The sequence below is a fragment of the Molossus molossus genome, unplaced genomic scaffold (genome assembly GCF_014108415.1).
Source record: "Molossus molossus isolate mMolMol1 unplaced genomic scaffold, mMolMol1.p scaffold_m16_p_12, whole genome shotgun sequence".
NCBI lineage: Eukaryota > Metazoa > Chordata > Mammalia > Chiroptera > Molossidae > Molossus > Molossus molossus.
The window spans coordinates 55819334-55840718 of NW_023425347.1; the positions used below are offsets into that span (position 1 = coordinate 55819334).

The window sequence follows — 21385 nt, forward strand, 5'->3', positions numbered from 1 at the left end:
CTGGGCAAGAATAAGGACTTCAAGTGGCCAATATTTTCTTAGATTTTCCTGGCCTTCCACTTCCTGAGCCCAGCAACCTCTGCACACCATGCACAGGGGCCTGAGGAAATCAAACAGATTTTCATAAAGAGGTAACCTAAGCCAAGTAAGGGCAGGGTGAGGAGGGGGAGGCTGGAGCCAGGAACTGCAATGCTGCCGGGCTGGGGGGAGCGGGCACACACCGGCAGGTGAGATTAGTGCAAACACCACTGCTTGCTTTAAGTCAGCCTTTCCTCCCAATCTTGTCTACCTTATTTATCGTGTGTATGCCTCACAAGTGCTCTGTGGTGATTCAGCTCCTTTCTGAATTTACATCGGGGAGGCCGCTGCTGAGGCTGGTGGCTGGCAAAGCTGGGTTCCGAACTTCTGACTCCAAGGCAGCACCATTCACTAAGCCCCTCCCTCAGACACTCCGTGAGGGTTTGGGGTCAAGGTCACATGCGGGCTGCCAGCCCCCTGAGGTTCCCGCCATGTGTAGGCACAGATAACCCAGCTCTCCGGCTCCCTGGCAGGCCTGGGGGAGCTATCATTTTTACTAGGATGAAGTCATATATTAAACAATAACATGGTTTCTGTCAACATCAGGCCTTCGGGCCTTTGTTCTGCCCTCCCCCACAAACATATTTATATTGGCCCTGGCTAACCATATCCCACTTTGCACGGCGTTGGCAGTCCCCTCCGCCTCATCTGGTACACAACACAGAAAGGCAGCCTGCAAAGGGCCTGGCAGCAGACCTGCCGCACTTTATTAATTCCACTCTCCAGTCCCCGGTGACGGCGGGAGCTGGAAGGACTGCGGGGTACCAGGGCCCTCTCTCCTGGAGATTGGCCCATATTCCACTCATACTCCAGGGCCCCAAAAGGAGTCTCCATGGGCTATTTATATCGGCTCTGCAAGAAGATGCCACAGAAAGCAGACCCCCTAATAACAGCACTAATAGCGAAGTCCACCGAGGGCTTGTCCGTGCCAGGCACCGTGCTAAGTAAGTTACGCACGTCGTCGCGCATCACCCTCCCGATCCTCTGAGTGGATGCTATTTTGATCACAGAAGAGAAAACCTCACGGGTCATTCTGCAATCCCAGCAGCATCTCTGCTCCAAGCTGGGCAGCACGGGGGCTCACTCACTGACTGTTTAGATCTCAATCAAGTGCCCTCTTTGTGCCAGGGGTAGTGGACACGGAGACGGGTGGTCCCGCTCAGAGAATTAACCCATGGACCACAATGCTGTGTGACGTGGGGAGCACACACGTGTCAGGAGAGCGGAGGAAGGGAATTCCCTCAGGCTGGGCTCTAGCCGCTGCAAAAGGAGAGAATGTCTTCCTGACTGGCTGCCCCTCCTCTCCCGGCACAGGGCCAACTGCTTCATCCCACAGAACTCCTCTCCATCACCAGCTGGAGGCCAAGGCTGCTGTAAGAGGCCGCCGCGCATTCCAGTTGGAGAGAGAATGGTAACTTTGCTCTCTTTGTCCCATGAAAATCACAGACACATCCATATGCAGTTCCCGCTCACTCCTAACGACAGAGAAGCCCCGATGAGGACGAGACCCATAGCAGGCTTTGTTCAAGAGCCCCAGGGTTTCTGAGTATGTGTGTGTGTGTGTGGGGAGGGACAGAACACGAGCGAAATACCAGCTCTGTCCTAGGCTCTGTCAGGCATGTTGCATTCATTTTTCATTCTATTTGATTTACTCTGTATACTTCTAGCGATTTAACCTTTTGCACTTGTCTCCTCCCCAGGCCATCTCAGCTTCCTTACAACCGACCTACTCCCATCCCAGCCCAAGTCACCGAATCACCATCTTTTTACATTATGGACAAATACAACAGCCTCTTCACTAGTCTTCCAGCTTCTGCTTATATCCTCTCCAGCTTCCACGCAGCTTCTAGAGTGCACTTTCAACTGCACGTTAGAATGTGTCCCTCCTTTGGCTAAAGCCCTCCCCTGGCATTCATCGCTCGTGCATTTCCATGTCCACGCACCACTGCAAGACGTGGCTCCCGCTCACCTTTCCAGCCTCACGTCATCCCTTCCACCCCTCACACCCGGTGTCAGCCACGCTGGCCTTCGCTCCACGCCGATTGTGCCAGACCGTATCCACTTCGGGGCTGGAGCTCTCACTGTTCTTTGGCCTAGAACAGCCTTTCTTCCCCCAGCTCTTCACACACTGGCTCATTCCATTCCTCAGACGTCAGCTCAAATGTCAACTCCTTACGAGAAAGCTTGCTCACCAAGCTGATAAAAGCAGCCCGTTCCTAACCTTGGACAACTACGCACCACTGAGTTTCCTTCCTGTTCTATGTATTTGTTTCTGTGCTTGTCTATTTCTCCCACTAGGACCAAGTACCACAAGGACAGAGCGCTTGCCTGCTACTGTTCACCAATGTATTCCTAAAGCCTTGGCCTGGCAAACAGTAGATGCTCAAGTAATACTTGGTAAATTAGAAAATGAATAGTTCAGTATTAGCAAATGAACTCTCCCAAGGACCCCTGAGGTGGACATCTCAGAACATTATTTTTGTTGCTCCGGAAACTGAAACTCAAAAAGTCCTGGGATTTAGACCCAGAGGCCTGCACGGCTCCTAGGCCAGGCCCTTGGTTACTGCGCCAGAAGTCTCTCAAGGTCATCACAAAACAAGGAAGATACAGGCTATAACATGAATGGGCCTTGAAAACATTATGCTAAATGAAAGAAGCCAGACATGCAAGGTCACATACTCCATGATTCCATTTACATAAAATGTCCAAAAGAGGCAAAGCCACAGAGACAGAAAGCAGATTAGTGGTTGCCCAGGGCGGGGGGTCAGGGAGAGATAGGGAGCGACTGTAATGGGTACAGACTTTCCTTTTAGGATGATGAAATGTTCTGCAATTAGATAGTGGTGATAGTTGCACAACATCGTGAATGCCCATTTAAAGTGGTTAACACAGTAAATTTTGTTATGTATATTTACTACAAAAAGGAAAAAAAAAAAAAAGGGCAGCAAAAGCAACAAAGATGTCACTAGGAGCAAGGTCCCAAAGCCATTTGCAGGCTGAGCCAGGGACCCACTCAAAGCCTTGGTCTCCCCGTGGCTTTGCTGTGCTGGCTTCAGACAAGGGCTCTGTGCTGCCTCTTCCAGGTGAGGGGGCTGCTGCCACGTGAACCCCAACCTAAAAGAATAACATTGTACTTTGCAACTTGGTAGGGTGTCTCTTTGCATGTCGCCCTTTATCTTTAATCAGGATGATCACCCAATTGCACACACACCCCTACATATTTTTTAATCCAAGAGGAAATGTAGCCTGCTGAATGCTGCTTTGAAATCTGCCACTCTTCGTTTTAAAAAATTCTTAGTGTTAGCCCTAAACTGAATCCAAACAAATGCTATTCTGGAGAAGTTGTAAGCTCCGTAGTGTTTTAGCCAAGGAATCTCTCTCTGAAACAGAACTGAGGGGCGTGTGGTTGGGGGTCGGGGTGCGGCTCTGGAAAATATCTCACATGCCTTCCCAACCCACAGCCAAGACCTCATCCAGGTTCCAAGTCTAACAGAATGCTTCTCCTTTTGCCCCCAAACATCAAATCTCCCTGTGCCCTAACCATCCAAGCGCTCTTTCAGGGTTAGATCCCGACTTCTTGATTTTTTCCTGTGTTCAATGCCATAGGTGGGCACTGGAACCATGGTAGGAGCCTTCAGGACCACCTGGAATGCAGCCATGGTGGATGTCCCCGCCTTTCTGAGCCACCAGGGCAGAGGCTGCCCAAAGCCCAGGTCCCTGGTAAATGCATGAGCAAATGGCACGGAAGAAAGAAGGAACGAGCTGGGCGAGACGGGGGCTGCTACTGAGTTTAGAGTCTATCTAGAAACTAAAGCTGCATTGTCCAATGTGGTAACCATGGAACACGTGTGGGTGTTGAACAGTTAACATGTGGCTAGTGCAATTAATGAAGTGAATCTTAGATTTTATTTCATTATAATACATTTACATTAAAAACTGAAGCAGTGTAAAAAATATTTCTTTTTTCTGCTAAACACAACTTTATTGCTCTGGTAGGACTACAGTTTAATTTGACTGCTGCATCAGCTAAGATTTTATTCTTTCATTATTCTGCGTGTACCAAGTGAGTGCATTGTTTCCAATCGTAAATATTAATGTGTCACTAGTCTACAAGGTATACACAGACTGATTCGGCTCAAGTGATTTTTTCCCTACATACCATGTAACACTGTAATGTGCTTATTTGAACATTTTATGCAGACAGTATGAGTTATGGCAAAACCTATGTAAATTCTAGTTGACAATTAAACTGAAATACTATTATTTTCATTGTAATAGTTAATTCATTTTTTGGTTTAAAAAAGTCAGTATAGATGAATTTTTACATTTAAAATGAAGGCCTACTATTGATGCAGAATTGAGTGGAAGTTTAGAAAACAATACTATGAATCCCCGCACAGAATAGCACTGTGAGTATTTACCATGGTTAATAAATTCTATCCTTCGTGTCCCAAGAAGCAAATTTCTAAAAGTTTCCTGTCCTTTGTTTTAGCCTCCAAGAGTTCATAATTGAGGTCTAGACTCAGAGCACCTTGTACACACTAAAAAGAACGTGCTATGATAAGAAATAGCACAAATATGATCACTTTCAATTTTTCCACTTTTCTAGACAGGAAAGTAGAACACCAGGATATCTTGTCAAAGCTATTAGATGGTTCTAGGATCAAAAGATATAAGAGCCCTGGCCGGTTTGGCTCAGCGGTTAGACCGTTGGCCCACGGACCAGAGAGTCCTGGGTTTGGTTCCCATTAAGAGCATGTACCTCGGTTGCAGTTTGTCCCTGGCCAGCCCTGGCCAGGCTCGTGTGGGTGGCAATCACTCGATGTGTCTCTCTCACATCGATGTTTCTCTCTCTCTCTCTTCCCCCCTCTCTCCCTCCTGCTCTATCTGAAGATAAATGCAAAAGTGTCCTCGGGTGAGAATGAATGAATGGATGAATGAAAATAAATAAATATTAAAGAAAGATATAAGAAAAAATGTTCCGAAACTTATAAAGTCATACAAACATAGAGGTCTTATTCTTGTCTCCTTTTACAATCTTTCTTGATAATTTCACTCCCTTCAAAGCTTTGCTCACTGACTTAGGAAGAATGACCACTACATCTGGCTACTGGGTCCTGACCTCTGTCCCAGGTCCCAGTTCTGTGACCCAAACTGTCCACTGGATGGCTCCAGCTGAAGACTGGGCAGGGTCAGCAACTCTGAACGCACCATCCTGACGTAGTTTCCTCTTAGCCCACATCCACCCGCACCTTCTCCCGGCTTGGCAGTCACTCTGGGTATGGGTGCTGGCGTGGGGCCCACGTGCTCTCAACATCATTGCCTCCTCTTCCTCGACTCTGCTCAGCATCCAGAAGGGAAGTGACCTCCTCAGCTGCAATCCTCAGGCTTCCTGTGTCAGGTACCCGGAAACCAAGTTGTTTCTCCGCCCTCTTCCGGTCTCGTGGCTCCAGGCTTGCCATCGTGCCAGCCTCCACAGATGACCCTATTCCCAGGCTCCAGTACAAACCGCTCCTCCCCTTGGCCCCTGCAGTCTAGGCAGGGTTGCTCTTTCCATCTGTTGCTGATCTTGAAGTAGCATCACCATCCCTTGTTCGTCTTCTCTACAATTCCATGACCTGTGTAACCAATTCATCCTCCACTAGCTTCCCTGGGTTAAATCTCAGAGTTGGTTCTGCTTTCCTGCTTGGATCCTGATGGTGCAGGAGGCATGTGATGATCCAGGCTCAGAGTTTCTGTGGCTTCAGATCCTCTGGTATCTACAACATTTAAGACCTGGGCAGTCTAATACAAATCTCCTTCAGGCAAGAAGCGGGGTGGGAGAGAATGCTTTTCAAATCTGGTTGCATGCACATGAAATCTTTTGCTGTTATTTGATAAACCATCACGTCTGGGCTAAAGAGATTTTGATTTAATTTGTCTGGGGAGGAGCCCGAGTATGGGTAATTTTTAAAGCTCTTTGGGGAATTTTAATGTGCAGTTTGAGTTGAGAAGCACTGCCCAAGATAAGGGGACCATTGCTGTTGCTTTGGGAGCATATGTAAGAGTGTGTGTGTGTGTGTGTGTGTGTGTGTGTGCGTGTGTGTGTGAGTTTGAGAGATAGAAGCAATGAGAAATTTGTCAGCACTGACACTGATTATAAACACAAAGACCAGAGACTAAAGAGAGAAGAAGAAACCTGAACATTAGGATGAAAAAATCAAATGCGAATTATGTCACTTATGCCAAGAACTGATCACTGTGCTTAGCTACCCGTTAGCACAGTCAAGCTTCTTCATAACATTTCATTCACTGTGTATTGTAAGATTTGGTTGTTTCCCCAGAAAACTCTATGAGTGTATGACTCAATAATGAACCTGTATTCACAAGTCACATATGCAAACCAGTGTCTTTATTTTCCCATCAGCCTTCAGGGCCTGTTAGTGAGGCAAGATCATGTGATCAGCTCTTTAGAAACACCCACATGAAGATATCAGAAGGCTGGGTCCACCACTACATCACGTTGCCTCGTTCCGCAAACGCCATGCTCAACTTCACACGGAGTCACTCAGCCTACAAGGCAGGAGCCCAGTGAAGAAATATGCGAGGAAAATTCCACTCTATTTAGTGGGAGGCAAACAGAACCTGCTACTAAAGAGCAAAATGCATAGCGATTTGCCCTTGACCCCGAAGGCGCAGTACCATGCCCCTTAGAGTTCGGCGATCATGATGGTAGGGGTTTCCTACGTGGAGTTCTCTGTAAAATCATTCCCACTGACTGATCAAACTGTACAACATCATGCTCAGAATGGGCAGGAGGGGAGCACATGATAGATAACAGAGGACTATTAACACCTCAAAGCAGAGAAAGAGCCCAAGAGCAAATGGCACGAAACACAAAGCCTGAAGAGGTCTTGCTATAATAAAGAAAACAGCAAACTGAGTTTCAATGAGCCATAAAATTTAGAGTTAGAATAACTCTTCGATGACACTGACTTCAAGTTCTTCAGTTTGCAAATAACGGATCTGGTATCTCAAGAAGGTAAGCAATATGTCCAGGGTCGCTGGTTAGTGAATGACAGGAAAGACTAGAACCCAGACCCTGCTTCTCAGAGTATGTGGATGAACTGGACTAGCTGGACCAGCACCTGCTGGGAGGTTAGAAATGCAGAGTCTCAGGCCCCATCCCACACTTACTCTTTCACAACATCCCCAGGTGAGTTACACACTCATTACAATTTGGGAAGAAGTGCTATAAATCACACTCCGATTCCTCCGGGACTTTCTGTTCACCCACAGACAGAGTTGGGTGAACACTTGAAAAATACTTGCTCTGTAATTGATAGCAGAAGCTGGTGTTAATACTCATAAACGCAGAAAAGGAAAGTGTAAAGGATGCCGAATGAAGACTCTCAGATCAGTTGTGTTGCCTGGCACCCACATGTATGACTTAAACCCATCTTCTAAGACTCAGAGGCCTGGGACTTAGAAGGAGCTTGATAAAAATGTGTTGGGCAAATGAATAAAACCTTGTCATGCACGGAGAAAAGATTTCCAGACAGAGACTCTTAATGTTCAATTCAGCACACATTTGTCGAGTATCCACAGTGTACCAGGTGCTGTGCTAGGTGTGGTGACACATTTGTGACTGACAGTAAACGGAGAAGCTCATGGCCTGGTGGATTAGCTTTCAGAATGTGGACTTCTAGAAAGCAAGGACTTATCTTCCCTCGTCTCTCTTTCAATGTGCCCTGCACACAGAGATATGTTTGCCAATATTCACAAGTATCGTTTTAATTGGAAGCTTTCCACACCCTATTCATTCAGCGGGAATTGTTGAGTGACGGGGGTGGATTGGGATACAAGAGCTTGGCTTTTCAACCTTCTGTACTTGTAGAACGATCCCCCTCTGGGATTGGGAAATCCCTCTTATCTAATCTGTCCACATTCCCTCCATCCGCCCCTTCCAGGCTGAGTGCTGAGTCTCAGGCAGTTGGATGAAGACATGGAGGTTAGCTGGTTCGCCGCAGCAATGCCCCCTGCGTCCTGGCCCAGCTGCTGAGTGAGTTCCTGGTCTCCCCTCTGCAAGGCACCTCCGCCCTTGAACTTCTGAGTATCTGCGTTGAAAGTTATCCTTGAGTTTATCTTGAGTTGAAAATTACATTATCACTTCCTGGGCTGGGCCAGCACCCAGCTACACTTCTTCACTGTGGCTGAGGCTTGGAAGCAGATAAGAGCAGGAAAGAGTTCATCAAAAGCTGGTCACTTTGTCTTTCTACAGAAAGGGACGTTAGCCAAAGGCCAATAAGAGAAAAAGAAATAAAGGCTTCAAAGCCTCTTCTTGGAGTTCACAGCATGGAACACTGTCCAGAAGGACTCTGGCTGGGAAGAAGGCACAGTCTCAGACAACAGTGATGATGATGGTGGCAGTGTGGTGACAGTGATGATGATGATGTCAGTAACCTTACTAACCTCTTAATAAACCAAGCATAGTGCCAGCCACTTTACACACGTCATCTTATTACTTCATTTAATCTTCACGACAACCCTATGCGACAGATACTTTTGTCCCCCATGCTCTTTTCATAGATTGTTTCTGAAGGAGACCTCAGAGGATGAAGGAAAGGAAATACAATTTAAATTCATGAAACTTAATTATATACCAGGCCCCATGCTAGGATTTTTCATATCTCATAAGATAGGTGAGATAATGAAGTCAGTCAACAAATACTATCTCATTCACTTGAGGAATATTTATTGAGTTCTACCAGGTATTAAGTACTTTATATTCATTGTCTCATCACTGCTAATGACAACCCCGAGCTAGGTCCTCATAGAACCCTTAGGTGTTGCTGTTTTTTTCTCTTTCCTTTCCTTTTCCTTGCCCTTTCTCTCTCTTTCTCCTTCCTTCCTTCCTTCCTTCCTTCCTTCCTTCCTTCCTTCCTTCCTTCCTTCCTTCCTTCCTTCCTTCCTCCCTCCCTCCCTCCCATCCGTCCGTCTGTGAATATTTACTGAACACTGGCTATGTTCTAAGACTGGGGATAGAATGGTACATGAAACAGACAAGGTCCTGACCTCATGAAGCTTATTTTGCAAACAAAAAGAAAACATTAGATAGTGACAAATACTCTGATATAAATGAAGCAGGGTTATAAAATAGAAAGCGACTGAGGGCTACTTTAGATTTGGGGGTCATATCTGAGGAGGTGACATTTTAGTTGAGATCTGAATGACGAGAAGCAGGGAGTCATGGGAAGATCTCAGAACAAAACCTTCCGGACAGAGAGAACTGCTAGCACAGAAACCCTGAAGCCTTCAGAACAAGCCAGGCTGTCCGAGCAACAGAAGCATGGCCGGCACGGCTGCAGCAGAAAACCGAGGGGAAGCAAGACGAGGGGAGCCCATGGAGGTGGGCAGAGAACCTTTTAGGAGACCTAGGGCAAGGGCTTGGGAATCTATTCCAAATGGGCAGTCCTAAGGGGTGAGGGGGCCTAACAGGGCAGAAGCCATTCCCCCCCCCCTTTTTTTTTTGTTTTGTTCAGATAGAGTGGGAGGGAGAGAGAGGAAGAGAGAGAGAGAGAAACATCAATGTGAAAAGGACACATCGAGTGGCTGCCACTTGCACGACCCAACCAGGGCCGGGGACAAACTGCAACTGAGGTACATGCCCTTAACGGGAACCAAACCCGGGTCTCTCCGGACCGCAGGTGGACGCTCTAACCACTGAGCCAAACCGGCCAGGGCCATTTTTGTTTTTTAATTTTATTTTTCAATTACAGTTTACATTCAAGATTATTTTGTTTTAGTTTCAGGTGTACAGCATATTGGTTAGACAACTGTATACTTACAAGTGCTTTCCCCCGGTATTTCTAGTACCCACCTGGCACCATACATACTTATTATAATATTATTAACTACATTCCTACACAGTTTACATCCCCATGACTCTTCTGCAACGACCAATTTGTACTTCTTAATCCCTTCATCTTTTTCACCTAGACCCCTAACCCTCCTCCCCTCTGGTAACCATCAATCTGTTCTCTTTATCTATGAGTCTGTTTCTGTTTGTTCATTTATTTTGTTCTTTAGATTCCATATAGAAGTGAAACCATTCGTCTTTCTCTGATTGACTGATTTCACTCAGCATAATACCCTCTAGGTCCACCCAAGCTGCCACTGATGATAAGACTTCATTCCTTTTTATAGCCAAGTAATATTCCATTGTATATATAAACCACAGCTTTTTTATCCACTTGTCTTGGGTTGCTTCCATATCTTGGCTACTGTAAATAATGCTGCCTTATGAACCCAGCGATTCCACTTCTGGGCATGTATCTGAAGAAACCCAAAACACTAATTTGAAAGAATATATGCTGAAGATATTTTCAAAAGCTCACTCTGATTTCTGTAATGAGAACTAGTCTATAGGAGGTAAGGGTGGAAGAACAAAAATCAGTACTAAGCCTGCTGCAGAATTTCAAACAAGGTATGTGAAGGCGAAGAGGATGGTGCTCAGGGAGATGGGGAAGAGCGGATGCTGCGAGCACTTGCGGACGCTGGGGGTGGCCCGTTTTATCCCGGCCCCCAGCACACCGTGTGCAGTTTGCGGGCAAAGCTTCTTCTCTGTAGTTTTCACAGAGCTTGCTGAGAGCCCGGCATTTCGTAGGTGGCTGACATGAAAGTGTTGAACTGAACGGATGCTTCATGTCTGTGGGATCGGATCTGGATGCTCCGGAAAGCCCAAGACCGATGCTAGGAGAAGACCTCGAGCAAGCACGAGTGATGTAATGTTGGTGCTCTCCAGGCCTCACTAGGGTCAAATTAATCACGTTAACGATCCCAAAAGATTAAAACTCAAGAAATCAGATATGAACTAGGTCCAATGAACGCCATTTAACCTTTATGAACTCTCTGACAATGGGGATCAAAACATCTTCCCTGGATTGCTGTTTCAGAGAAGAAAGGTGAGGGCCACTGTGGAGGTGGGACATATGGAATGACAGTGATGACCACCCCGAATCTGCTGCTACATGTAAGAACTAGGGAAAAACAAAATTATGAAAAATCAACATTTTCAGAACTCTGGGAATTAGCCAAAGGTTTATAACACTCTGAGGAGCATTTATTAAAAGGGTTGGGGGGTGGGGGCTAAAATTGGATAACAACAGAGTTCTGTGGCACTTGCTCTTGCCCTATTCCCGCCTCCCTTCCCCGAATTCTGCAGGAACCTTAAATACTGGCAGCTTCCCCCACAGCTGCTGTGACACCGGCACCTGCAGTCCCTGGCAGAGGCGAGGGGTTGGAGAGCCTCAAAGACCCTCAAAGACCCTCTAAGAACTGGCCCAATTTGACCTGGCTAGCGGCAGTCTGGAGACGTCCCAGTCACAGGACTTCTCTTCATCTGACTGGACTCGGGGCTTCTCACTGGGGAAGCCCTCGCCCCAAGGTCAGTTGTTTAAAAAAATCTCACAGTAGCCCCGGGTAGCAATACCAGTTGGAAAAAAACAAGAGCCTGGCCCCAAAGTTCAAAAGCTCAAAGGAGGAGTCTGGGGAATGGGAGGTTCACGGGGGCTTTGAAAAAACTCCAGCATGTTCCTGGGCATGTGGAAGAACATGCTCAAGTGAGGGGCTGTGTGCCCGCCCAGGACAGACGGAGCGCCCTGGTCTCCCATCTCTGGCGAACCCCGAGGTCGTACATGGCCTGCAGGCTGGACGTACCCCACCCCTGCCTTAAGTGCAGAAGTCACGTTGTCCCGAGGAAGATGAACTTCTACCGGTGGAATGCAAAGTGAGCATCTGGCCAGGGGTGTCCTGCCTGCCCCTCCTGCCCCTCCTGCCCCTCCTGACACTCTGTCCTACGGATTCAGACTTGGCTGGCCAGCCACACGGTCACTTAAGCCAATTCCTTGCGATAAATCTTGTTGTATCTGCACACATATAAAATATTACTGGCCCTGTTTTCCCAGTGGAAAACTGACTGATACAGAAGACTCACATTTTCAGATTTTATTTTTACTTTTTTAATCCTCACTTGAGGACATTTTCCCATTTATCTTCAGATAGAGTGGGAGGGAGTGAGGGAGGGAGAAAGAGAGAGAGAAAGAGAGAAACATCAGTGTGAGAGAGACACATCGATTGGTTGCCTACTGCACGAACCTGATCAGGCCCAGGGACTGAACTACAACCAAGATGCGTGCCCTTGACTGGAATCGAACCCGCAACTCTTTGGTCCACGGGCTGATGCTCTAACCGCTGAGCCAAACTGGCCAGGGCACATTTTCTGATTTTAAAACATACCACAAACCTAAGTAATCAAGACTGTGAGGAACTGTACACTTGAAATCCATATAATCTTATATGACATATCTAGAAGAGGCAAATCCATAGACAGGAAGTAGATCAGAGGTTATCAGGAGCTGAGAGGAGTTTATTTTTGAGGTGATAAAAATGTTCTAAAAGAAGGTAGCAGTAATACAAATAGCAGTAATACAACTCTGTGAATATACTAAAAACACTGAGTTTAATGCTTTAAATGGGGAATTTTATACTATGTGAACTACATCTCAGTAAAACTGTAGAAGCAGCAGAAAAGGAGGAGGAAGGGCAGAAGGGGGAGGGGGAGGAGGAGGAAGAAGGAGAAGGAAGAAGAAGAAGAAACAAGAGAAAAGCTCTTGCCCGGAGCCCACATACAAAAAGCACCTGAAAGTAATTTAACAAGAGTAAAGACTACACGCGGGGTCCCGCCTCTCGGGCTCTGGCACTCAGTGCTGCCACAGTATCCCCGAAACCTTTAACACCCACTCCCGTGATGAACACTGTTCTGGCCACGGCAGGCACCCGGCTGTCCACGGCAAAGGTCGGTGTGCTGTGTCCTGGCCAGTGGAGGGGACAGAACTGCGTGGAGCGCGGGGAGGACAGCAGAGGCAAGAGACCTCAGCAAGAGACAAGGCAAAGTAATCAACTTGTCGGATTCTGCCTCCCAGGTCGAATGCAACAGACTTTTACACAACAATCATTCCCAATATTACCAAACATCCATTTTCCTTCTTTTCTTTATATTACAACCAGTGCTGCTAAAAGTTCTCATAAATTAGAGTAACAGATGCAAGAGTTTCAGGTGGCCAAGAAAACTTTTGCAATATGAAGTGTTATGGGTGGAATTATGTCCCTCCCCAAATCCATATGCAGTCCTAATACCCAGTACCTCAGAATGGGACCTTACTTGTTAATAGGGTCTTTACAGAGGTAATCAAGTCAAAATGAGGTTATTGGGGTAGGTCCTAATACAATAAGACCGATGTCTTCATAAAAAGAGGAAACTCCGAGACATACACAGGGAGAAGGCCATGTGACTATCAAGGCAGAGATTACAGTGATGCTTCTACAAGTCACGAATGCTGGCAGCTCAGGCCGGTGTGGCGCAGTTGGTTGAGCATCGTCCCGAAGGGTCACCGGTTTGATTCCTGGTCAGGGCACACACCCAGGTTATGGGTCCTATCCCTGGTCAGGGTGTGTGTGGGAGGCAATGGATAGATGTTTCCCTCTCACATCAATGTTTCTCTCTGTCTCTCTCTCTCCCTTCTTCTCTCCCTAAAATCAATAAAAATATATTGAAAAAAAAAGAATATTGGCAAATCACCAGAAGAAAGTCTTCCTCACAGCCCTTAGAAGGCACCAACCGTGTCAACATCTTAATCTCTCACTTCCAGTCTCCAGAACTATGAGAGTAAGTGTCGGTTTAAGCTATTCAGTTGTGGTAGTTTCTTATGGCCGCCCTAAAAAACATATATATTAAACAATTCATATTCCTCTTAAATTAATATGTATATAGGACAAGGTATAAAGCAAAATACTGATTTTATGATGAAATTATACTTTGTAATATATTCTGCATTAATGAATTATCATATGACCCCATTACTATATTTGAACATGATAATACAAAGTTCTTACTTCATTTGCTAAAATTCTTAGGAAATGTAAGTATTGCTTTAGCAATTTCATTGAGAATTATAGCTGTTACTAGCTCAGGGAAGTATAAATTCTCCAAATTTTAATTAGTTTTAAAAAGTAAGAATTACATTGACTCGAGAGTGTTTGTCTGATTTGGCATTGTTGTCAAAAAAATACACACTGTAAAAATCCTGTGTAAAACAACATAGGTAGTCATCTTGCTGAAATGAAGGCTATAAAAATTTTAATGGAACTAACATATAACAATCTATAAATTATATATAATATCTCTGGCCCATTAACAGAACACCAAGACATGCATAATAATGATTAGTCTTTTGATAGTTTCTGGCTTCCAGTCAGATAAAAACCATAACTCTGCATGTATTTTTTATTCTGTCATTATGAAGGTATATTTGTCAACGTGGGAGGATAGAACATATTTCATCTAACAGTTTGCTAGCTTGATTTATAACTTTTAAATATGTAGACGTGTGGTATGTAGGCCTCCTCTTGTGTTCATGCCCCAGGCCCTGTAATGGTTAGAGGCGGGCCAGGACACAGAAATGACAGAAGAAAAGAAAGCCTGAAGCTCTGAACAGAAGCCAAACTACTGATGTCTCAAACTTGCTCCTACTACAACCTAAAATGCCATCCTGTGAGCTTCGCGTGAACACCTGATGTGGCTGCAGCGAGTGACGAGTACCTCACATGCTTTGCCTTCCTGGGCCATAGTCCCGAGGGACGAGCTCTTCCCTGTGGGGCTGTGGAGCCAGCCCTGTGGCCTCAGATGGCACTCAGCTCTCGTTCCATCCACCTAAACATCCCTGTTCAAACGCAAGGGCTGCGCCGTGGACTTGCTTCTATTTCCTTGCAGTAACCCTGCTGTGTCCCTTCCAGAAACAGAGCGATTCTGCAACAGCCTTTCACTCCTACCTTGGAAGAGGTGCTGCCCGGTGTGACAAGAGGCGTTCGAAGCAATCCGAAATGTGGCGATATCCCCATGGCTGTCACTTTGCTATGTTCTACCTGTCCCGTTGTAGTGAGGTTTGGCTGCTTGTTGGGGACTATGAGGGTAGGAAAGGGAACCAGCATTGTACTGGGGAGTTAGTTTTAGGAAGAGAAGAACTTTAGAGACAGGGTAAGTAGTGGCAACTGAGAAAAAATAAAATAAAAAGGGATGCATCATTGGTTTCTAAGGGAAAGAGAAAAAAGGGTATCAAAATGCCAATGGGCGATGCCATGATGAGGGCGAAGACAGACCCTCCAAAAGCTCCCTGGGATTTCCAACGTCAACGGCATCTCGCTGTAGCTCCCTCCAAGCAAAAATGCAACTATATATTTCATGCCCTTGCTGACTAACACGACGATTAATTGCACAGCTAAAATAAAGCAGAGGTGCTTGACATCAAAGGAGACTTTTAGCCACGGTTACACATCTTTAATGACTTCAATACCCTCCATAGACATCAGCTCACGAAAATGGTACATAGTAGTCAGCCCCCCCTCTTATCTGCAGTTTGGCTTTCCATGGTGTTAGTTACCCTCGGTCAACTTCAGTCCAAAACTATTAAATGGAAAATTCCAGAAATGAACAATTCCTAAGTTTTAAATTACACGCCATTCCTCTCCTCTCCGTCCTGCCCAGGACCTGAGTCATCGCTTCGTTCAGCGTCTCCACGCGGTATGTGCTCCCTGCCCGCTGGTCACTCAGTAGCCATCTGGGTGATCAGACAGTCTGTTCTGGTATTGCAGTGCTTGTGGTCAAGTAACCCTGATTTTACTTAATCATGGCCTCAAAGCACAAGAGTAGTGATGCTGGTGATTTGGATATGCCAAAGAGAAACCATAAAGAGGATGCATGTTCAGGGAAAAATAACACATACAGGGTTCGGTTCTATCTGTGGTGTCAGACAACCAATGGGGGTGTTGGAATGCACCCCCCATGGATAAGGGGGAACTACTGTACTATCTTTGCATAAAATTAAAAACCATGTGAGACAGACTGGGTTCATCAGAAAGGTGGCAGCAAAGTAAAACTTCAAAAAGAAAGGACATACAAGTATTTAAAAATAATTTTCGTAATACTAATTAAAAAAAAAGCTTTCCGATGCAAATACAACTTTCTGCAAAAACAGGCAGAAAGTCAACAGCCCACAGCTTAATAATAAACGCAGATTAGTGAAAACCACATTCATCAACCGGGGATAGAGATTATCAACCACATTTGAAAACAGATTAACAGGAACAAATACGGTACCCGGTGGGAAGCATTTTTATAGCAAGTAACAAAAGTTGTAATCTTTGTTTAAATAAGACTTCAAAAGGATTCCACATATCAATCAATTGTGAGATCATTAAAAAATATATATTAACTTCAAAAAATGCAAGGCAGAGTGACCAAACTTCTGACCTATTTTAGATCAATGAACATTTTCTACCTGGGCAAGTAGAATGCAATTAGCACTTGGGTGATTTTAAAGATTTCTTTTACGGTCGCCTTTAACCAGCTGATAAAATAGCAAAACAGTGTGGCTGATGGCCAATGTTTATTTTTACCCATTACCTATTTTATTAATGGGACTGTGGGCCACTGGGCCTCCAGGCACACAAATATATTAAAATATCCCACATTATAATTAGTGGCACAGAGGGGATTAGAGCAAATAAATTGGCTGTTACTTTTGCCACGGGTATAGTCTAGGTCAGACATTTCGGTGCTCTCGTGGCAGAACCTGGTGAATTTTATTTCGGAAGTCTACAAAATATGAAATACATTTTCTTGCAGAGCAACAGTTTTAATAAATGGGTCTCCCCTCACAAAATAAAAATACACATAAAAAAAATATCCCAAGTGGATACTTGTGGAGCAAAAGGAGAGAATCCTTTAGCCAGAAAAAAGGACAGATGCATCAACAATACTATCAGGAAAAGAAATTGGATCTTTAGACTCAAAATGAATCAAACTGCATGTAACTCTCAACCCAGGCACAGGGCTTTCTTCCCCTTTGTGAGTCAGAACTTCTGTGTCCGCATTCTTTAAAGGGAATAAATAAAGTAATCACCTAACTGTTGACCTGTTCAATGACCAAAGCATCAGACATGCTTGTGGAAACATAGAATAGACCCTATTTAAGTTGAAGGCCAGAGTACAAGTTCTTAAGACAGCATGTGCTATTTTTTTGTTTGATTTGACCAAATCCATGGTTATAAGTAATGTTAGACTAATTTTCAGAGAGTAAATGCAAGTAGATTTCTGCTTCGATTGCTCCGAATCAACACCACCACCCCTGAGACCACTGCCAATGGCGGTCTCCTGTGAATATTCATGTCAGAGAGAAAGCAAAATGCAACGAGGGCAGGGCGAACTGGAACGAAATCTGGAAACACCGCGTGTTTTGGCTCAAGCAGCAGACAAACACTGCCTTTGCCCGAGAAATCTCTGGAGAGACACTCAGGAATACCAAGAAAGGAGATAACAGTACTTACGAGGATCCTGGACTTGCGGTGGGAGGGGGGCCTGAAGAAATGAAAGAAAAACAAAGGAAACAGTCAGTCTGGGTTATTGGATGGCGAGCATGGGTACAGTTAAACCATTACAGATTAAAGTTCTCAAACCTCCTGAGGTGATATTTATTTTTCTGGGATTCATTATTTTGCTCCAGTTCCCCCACAACCACCGCTACAAAAAAGCATACCAGTGAGAACGTGTCTACATCCCACAGTTCAGGGCCCAAAGGAGGCTAAGACGAGTGCTGAGAAATGAATCCGCTGAGAGGCGTCCTCACAGGCTGCAGGGAGTTTGCACCCTGACGCTGCCTGGTTACAACAGCAGGGTCTTTGATGGCCACTGGACAGAAAGGGGCATGTGTGCTGGACACTTTCCAGCTGTGCTCTCACTGGCACAGAGGAGGTGCTGTGGGGTCAGACAGATCTGGATTCCACTCCTGCTCTGTTGGTTACTTAGCTGGGCAACCCCGAGCACAGTAGGCAACCAATGGGTCTTGGTTTACCTATTAATGAAATGGGTACAACTGTGCCAGAGTTAGGGTTGCTGGGCACACAGTGCATTCTCATTACGTGCCCTCTCGCCTCCTACCTCGTCATCTCCATGGAGTTTGAGGGCCAAAGGCCATCCATCCCCAGTAGCAGGATGCTTACCGAACTTGACAAACAAGACTCCCGTGGTAGAAACCACCTTCTTGCCATTGGTCGCCACACACTGGAAGTAGCCTGTGTCTGTGGTGTCCAGGTTTCTAATCCGCAGCCGAGAGCCATAGTTGGTTGGCCGAAAGGAGATCCTCCGGGGCTCTTGGACCACAGGGGCATCATTTTTGAACCAGCGGATGGTGGGAGGTGGATTCCCAGAGACTTTGCAGTGCAGTTCAGCCGTCTGCCCCAGGGACGTGGTGATGTTATTCATGGGTTCATCGAGGGTCAGGTAAGAATCTGTGAGCACAGGATGAAGGAGGCAGGTGAGAAGCGCAGACAGTTGGAGGGCACCTCCAAGTACCTCAAATCCACAGCCTGATACCCCAGGACCACAGAGAGATTGAACAGGAGCAGTATGGTGGAAACAGACAAGGCATGAAAGTATCCATTCACTGAGACCCCATGACTATCAAACAATCACCCACTGCTGGGAAGGAAATGTGTTACTAACCATGGCATAAAACCCAACGTTTTCAAGTGACTATATAGCACCCAAGAAATGTACTTTCCAGGACAAGAAAAAATGAGCCTTTGTGTTTCAGAGTAGTAAAAAAAAAAAAAGACATGATCCTTGTTACAGTGAAGAAATCAAAGATATAACATTTGCCTAAAATCTCCTCATCCCAGAATAACACCATTCTTAACATTGTGGCAAAGATCCTTCCAGCTTAGCCACTTTTGATAAGAAAGCAACCATGAAAAACTGGAAAAGCAGAAGCAACATTATTTATAGTAAGTCATTTAATGCCTTCCATAGGTTCTGCAACTTTAAGGGAAACAATGTATAACTAAACCAATCTGACCATAGGCTAATCTCACTAACCGGGAGTTAAGCCCCACCCCCACCCCCCCAGCATCTGATCATTTTACTGAAACAATGTTGAACGAAATGACAAGTCTGCTGTATATCCACATGGTACAAGACCCAGAAGGATGTCAGAAATCCTCCTGCCAGTGATGATAGAAGGTTTTGAAGGCCAGGTCCCTGGCAGACAAAGGGATAGGGCAATGAACATTTCCATAATGCTACTCATATCAACTATAACACATTACAATAAACAAAATTCTATGCATTCAATTTTTAATTGAGAAACAATTTATATTCTAGGAGATGTACAGGTCTTAGTTATACAGTTCCATGAGCACTGGTAAATGCATACGCTCATGTACAAAATTAAAATCCAGAACATCCTCAACATCCCAGAAAGAACCCCAAGATCCTCTGCAGTCAATCCCTGCTCTCACCCACCCTCCTGCCCCCATTCCAGGCAACTAAAGCTTTGATTTCTAGCCTCAAAGACTAATTTGCCTGTTCTAGAATTTCAAATAAATGGAATCATATTATGTGTACATTTTGCATTGGCTTCTTTTGAGATGTACTACAGCAAATGTTTTAATAATAAAATAAATTTTATTTAAACTTATTCTTCAATAATATAATATTTTAAACATCACACTGATATTAATTGTGGAATCCAGTTGCTGAGAAAATAACTTCTCTTTAAAAATTAAGTTTAATTAAAAAAAATAAAAACCAAACTGGTCTGTGTTTCATGCATACAGAGTTTTCTTTGATTTGGTTTTCCTGACCACCCATCCCTGGGTTGATCACCTCTGCTGTACCCTCTCGTTGCCCTCTGTTTTTTCTTGACCCCCAACCTGGGATGGCTTTTTAAGTGGCTGTCTTCTCTGCAGGACTATATTCCCATAAATGTTTGGGTCATCACTGCATCTTCAGTGTATCCTACTGTCCAATCGAACTTTTCTATAGTAATGAAAATGTTCTAGAACCTGCATCATCTAATTGGTAGCTACCTACTAGCCAAGGATGAGCCACGAGCATGCACAATGTAGCTATGGTGGCTGAAGAGCTGATTTTAAATTTCAATAGCAACATGTGGCAAGTAGCTACTGTATCGGACAGCCCAGGCAGGGCATGGAGAACATGTTGAATTTAATGAAAATTTGTTGAGATATAACCTTTATTTTGAGAAAGCTAACTGGCTTAATTTAACCACCTAAATGCCTATAAAATGCTTCCATTTCTTAAATTCCAAAAATAAGTGATTCATTAATTGCTTTAATTTTACACACACACACACACACACAAATGGGGGAGAGATGTCTGAGTCTGGACAGCCCACAGGAGTGTGTGGCAAGTGTGAATGCATTTATCAAGTGTGTGTGTGGCACAGACAGATTAACCATGACCATCACCAACGTATTACTATACTGGCACTTTTCATCTCACTTAAGCAAATGAATGATCACCCTTTACAACACAATAATGAGCCCGTAAATGATTCTGTCAATGCCTTGCTTCTTTACATTCATATTCTGATCTCTACCTTGAACATGTTTCTATAATGCATATAAATACATATACTCAGTCCATGAATGTGTTTGCTCATAGATCATAAGTACATGTGTTCCTAAGAGATTTGAGGTATTCCTAGAGAATGGAGAAACTTATTAACAGGTGGCTCTATGGAGCTGTTTCCATGGCTGCACAGTCCCACCTCCTATCTAAAGAATGGTTGGCTATGCACCCTCTGTAGGAAGAAATGTGGGAAGAGCAATCATATAGCAATGCTAATACAAGCACAGTAGTTAATAGTCCATTAGGCAGGCAGGTTCTAGAATATGACTAACTGGGTTTGAATCTGGGTCTGCCCCAACCTATCTGTGTGACCTTGGGCAAGTTACTTAACCTCTGGGTGCCTCAGTTTAATGAAGTGAAAAATAGAAATAACAAATAGGATTCTACCCGGCAAAAATGTTAAAGGTTAAAATGAAATTGGGTGACACCCGGGAAGTACCTAAACTAGGATTTAGCAAAGAGTAAAGAAGTCCAGTCCTGAATGGACAGATCAGGAGACCAGAGAGATGAGGCCACTTGCCGAGATCACATAAGTAATACACTGCAGGTGATAGTGGTTAATTTGTCCAGGAAGGTCTAAATAATATCTACCGAAAAACAAAAACGAGGGTTACAGGGCATCTTGAAATCTAGTAGCTGGCCCAACCAGTATGCTTTCCAGAGACAAAAGAAAAGTAAACAAATCTTTGCGTTGACCGAATAAAAAGAGCCTTGCCACAAACACAAGGAATTTGGTTTTCACTTTGTACTGATAAAGAATAATGTTCAAATTTGCCTGCCATC

At 44.8% G+C, this 21385-nt stretch overlaps 1 protein-coding gene across 2 annotated transcripts in view; it reads right to left on the reverse strand.

Annotated features, from left to right (window-relative positions):
* Window positions 1-21385, reverse strand: part of ROR1 (receptor tyrosine kinase like orphan receptor 1) — a 378939-nt gene that overhangs the window by 104469 nt on the left and 253085 nt on the right. For both annotated transcript variants that reach the window (XM_036256134.1, XM_036256133.1), the window contains 2 exons: window positions 18172-18459; window positions 17500-17530 (listed from right to left, as the gene is read on the reverse strand). In XM_036256134.1, coding sequence (XP_036112027.1) covers window positions 17500-17530; window positions 18172-18459 — 319 coding nt within the window. The remainder of the gene's footprint in view (window positions 1-17499; window positions 17531-18171; window positions 18460-21385) is intronic.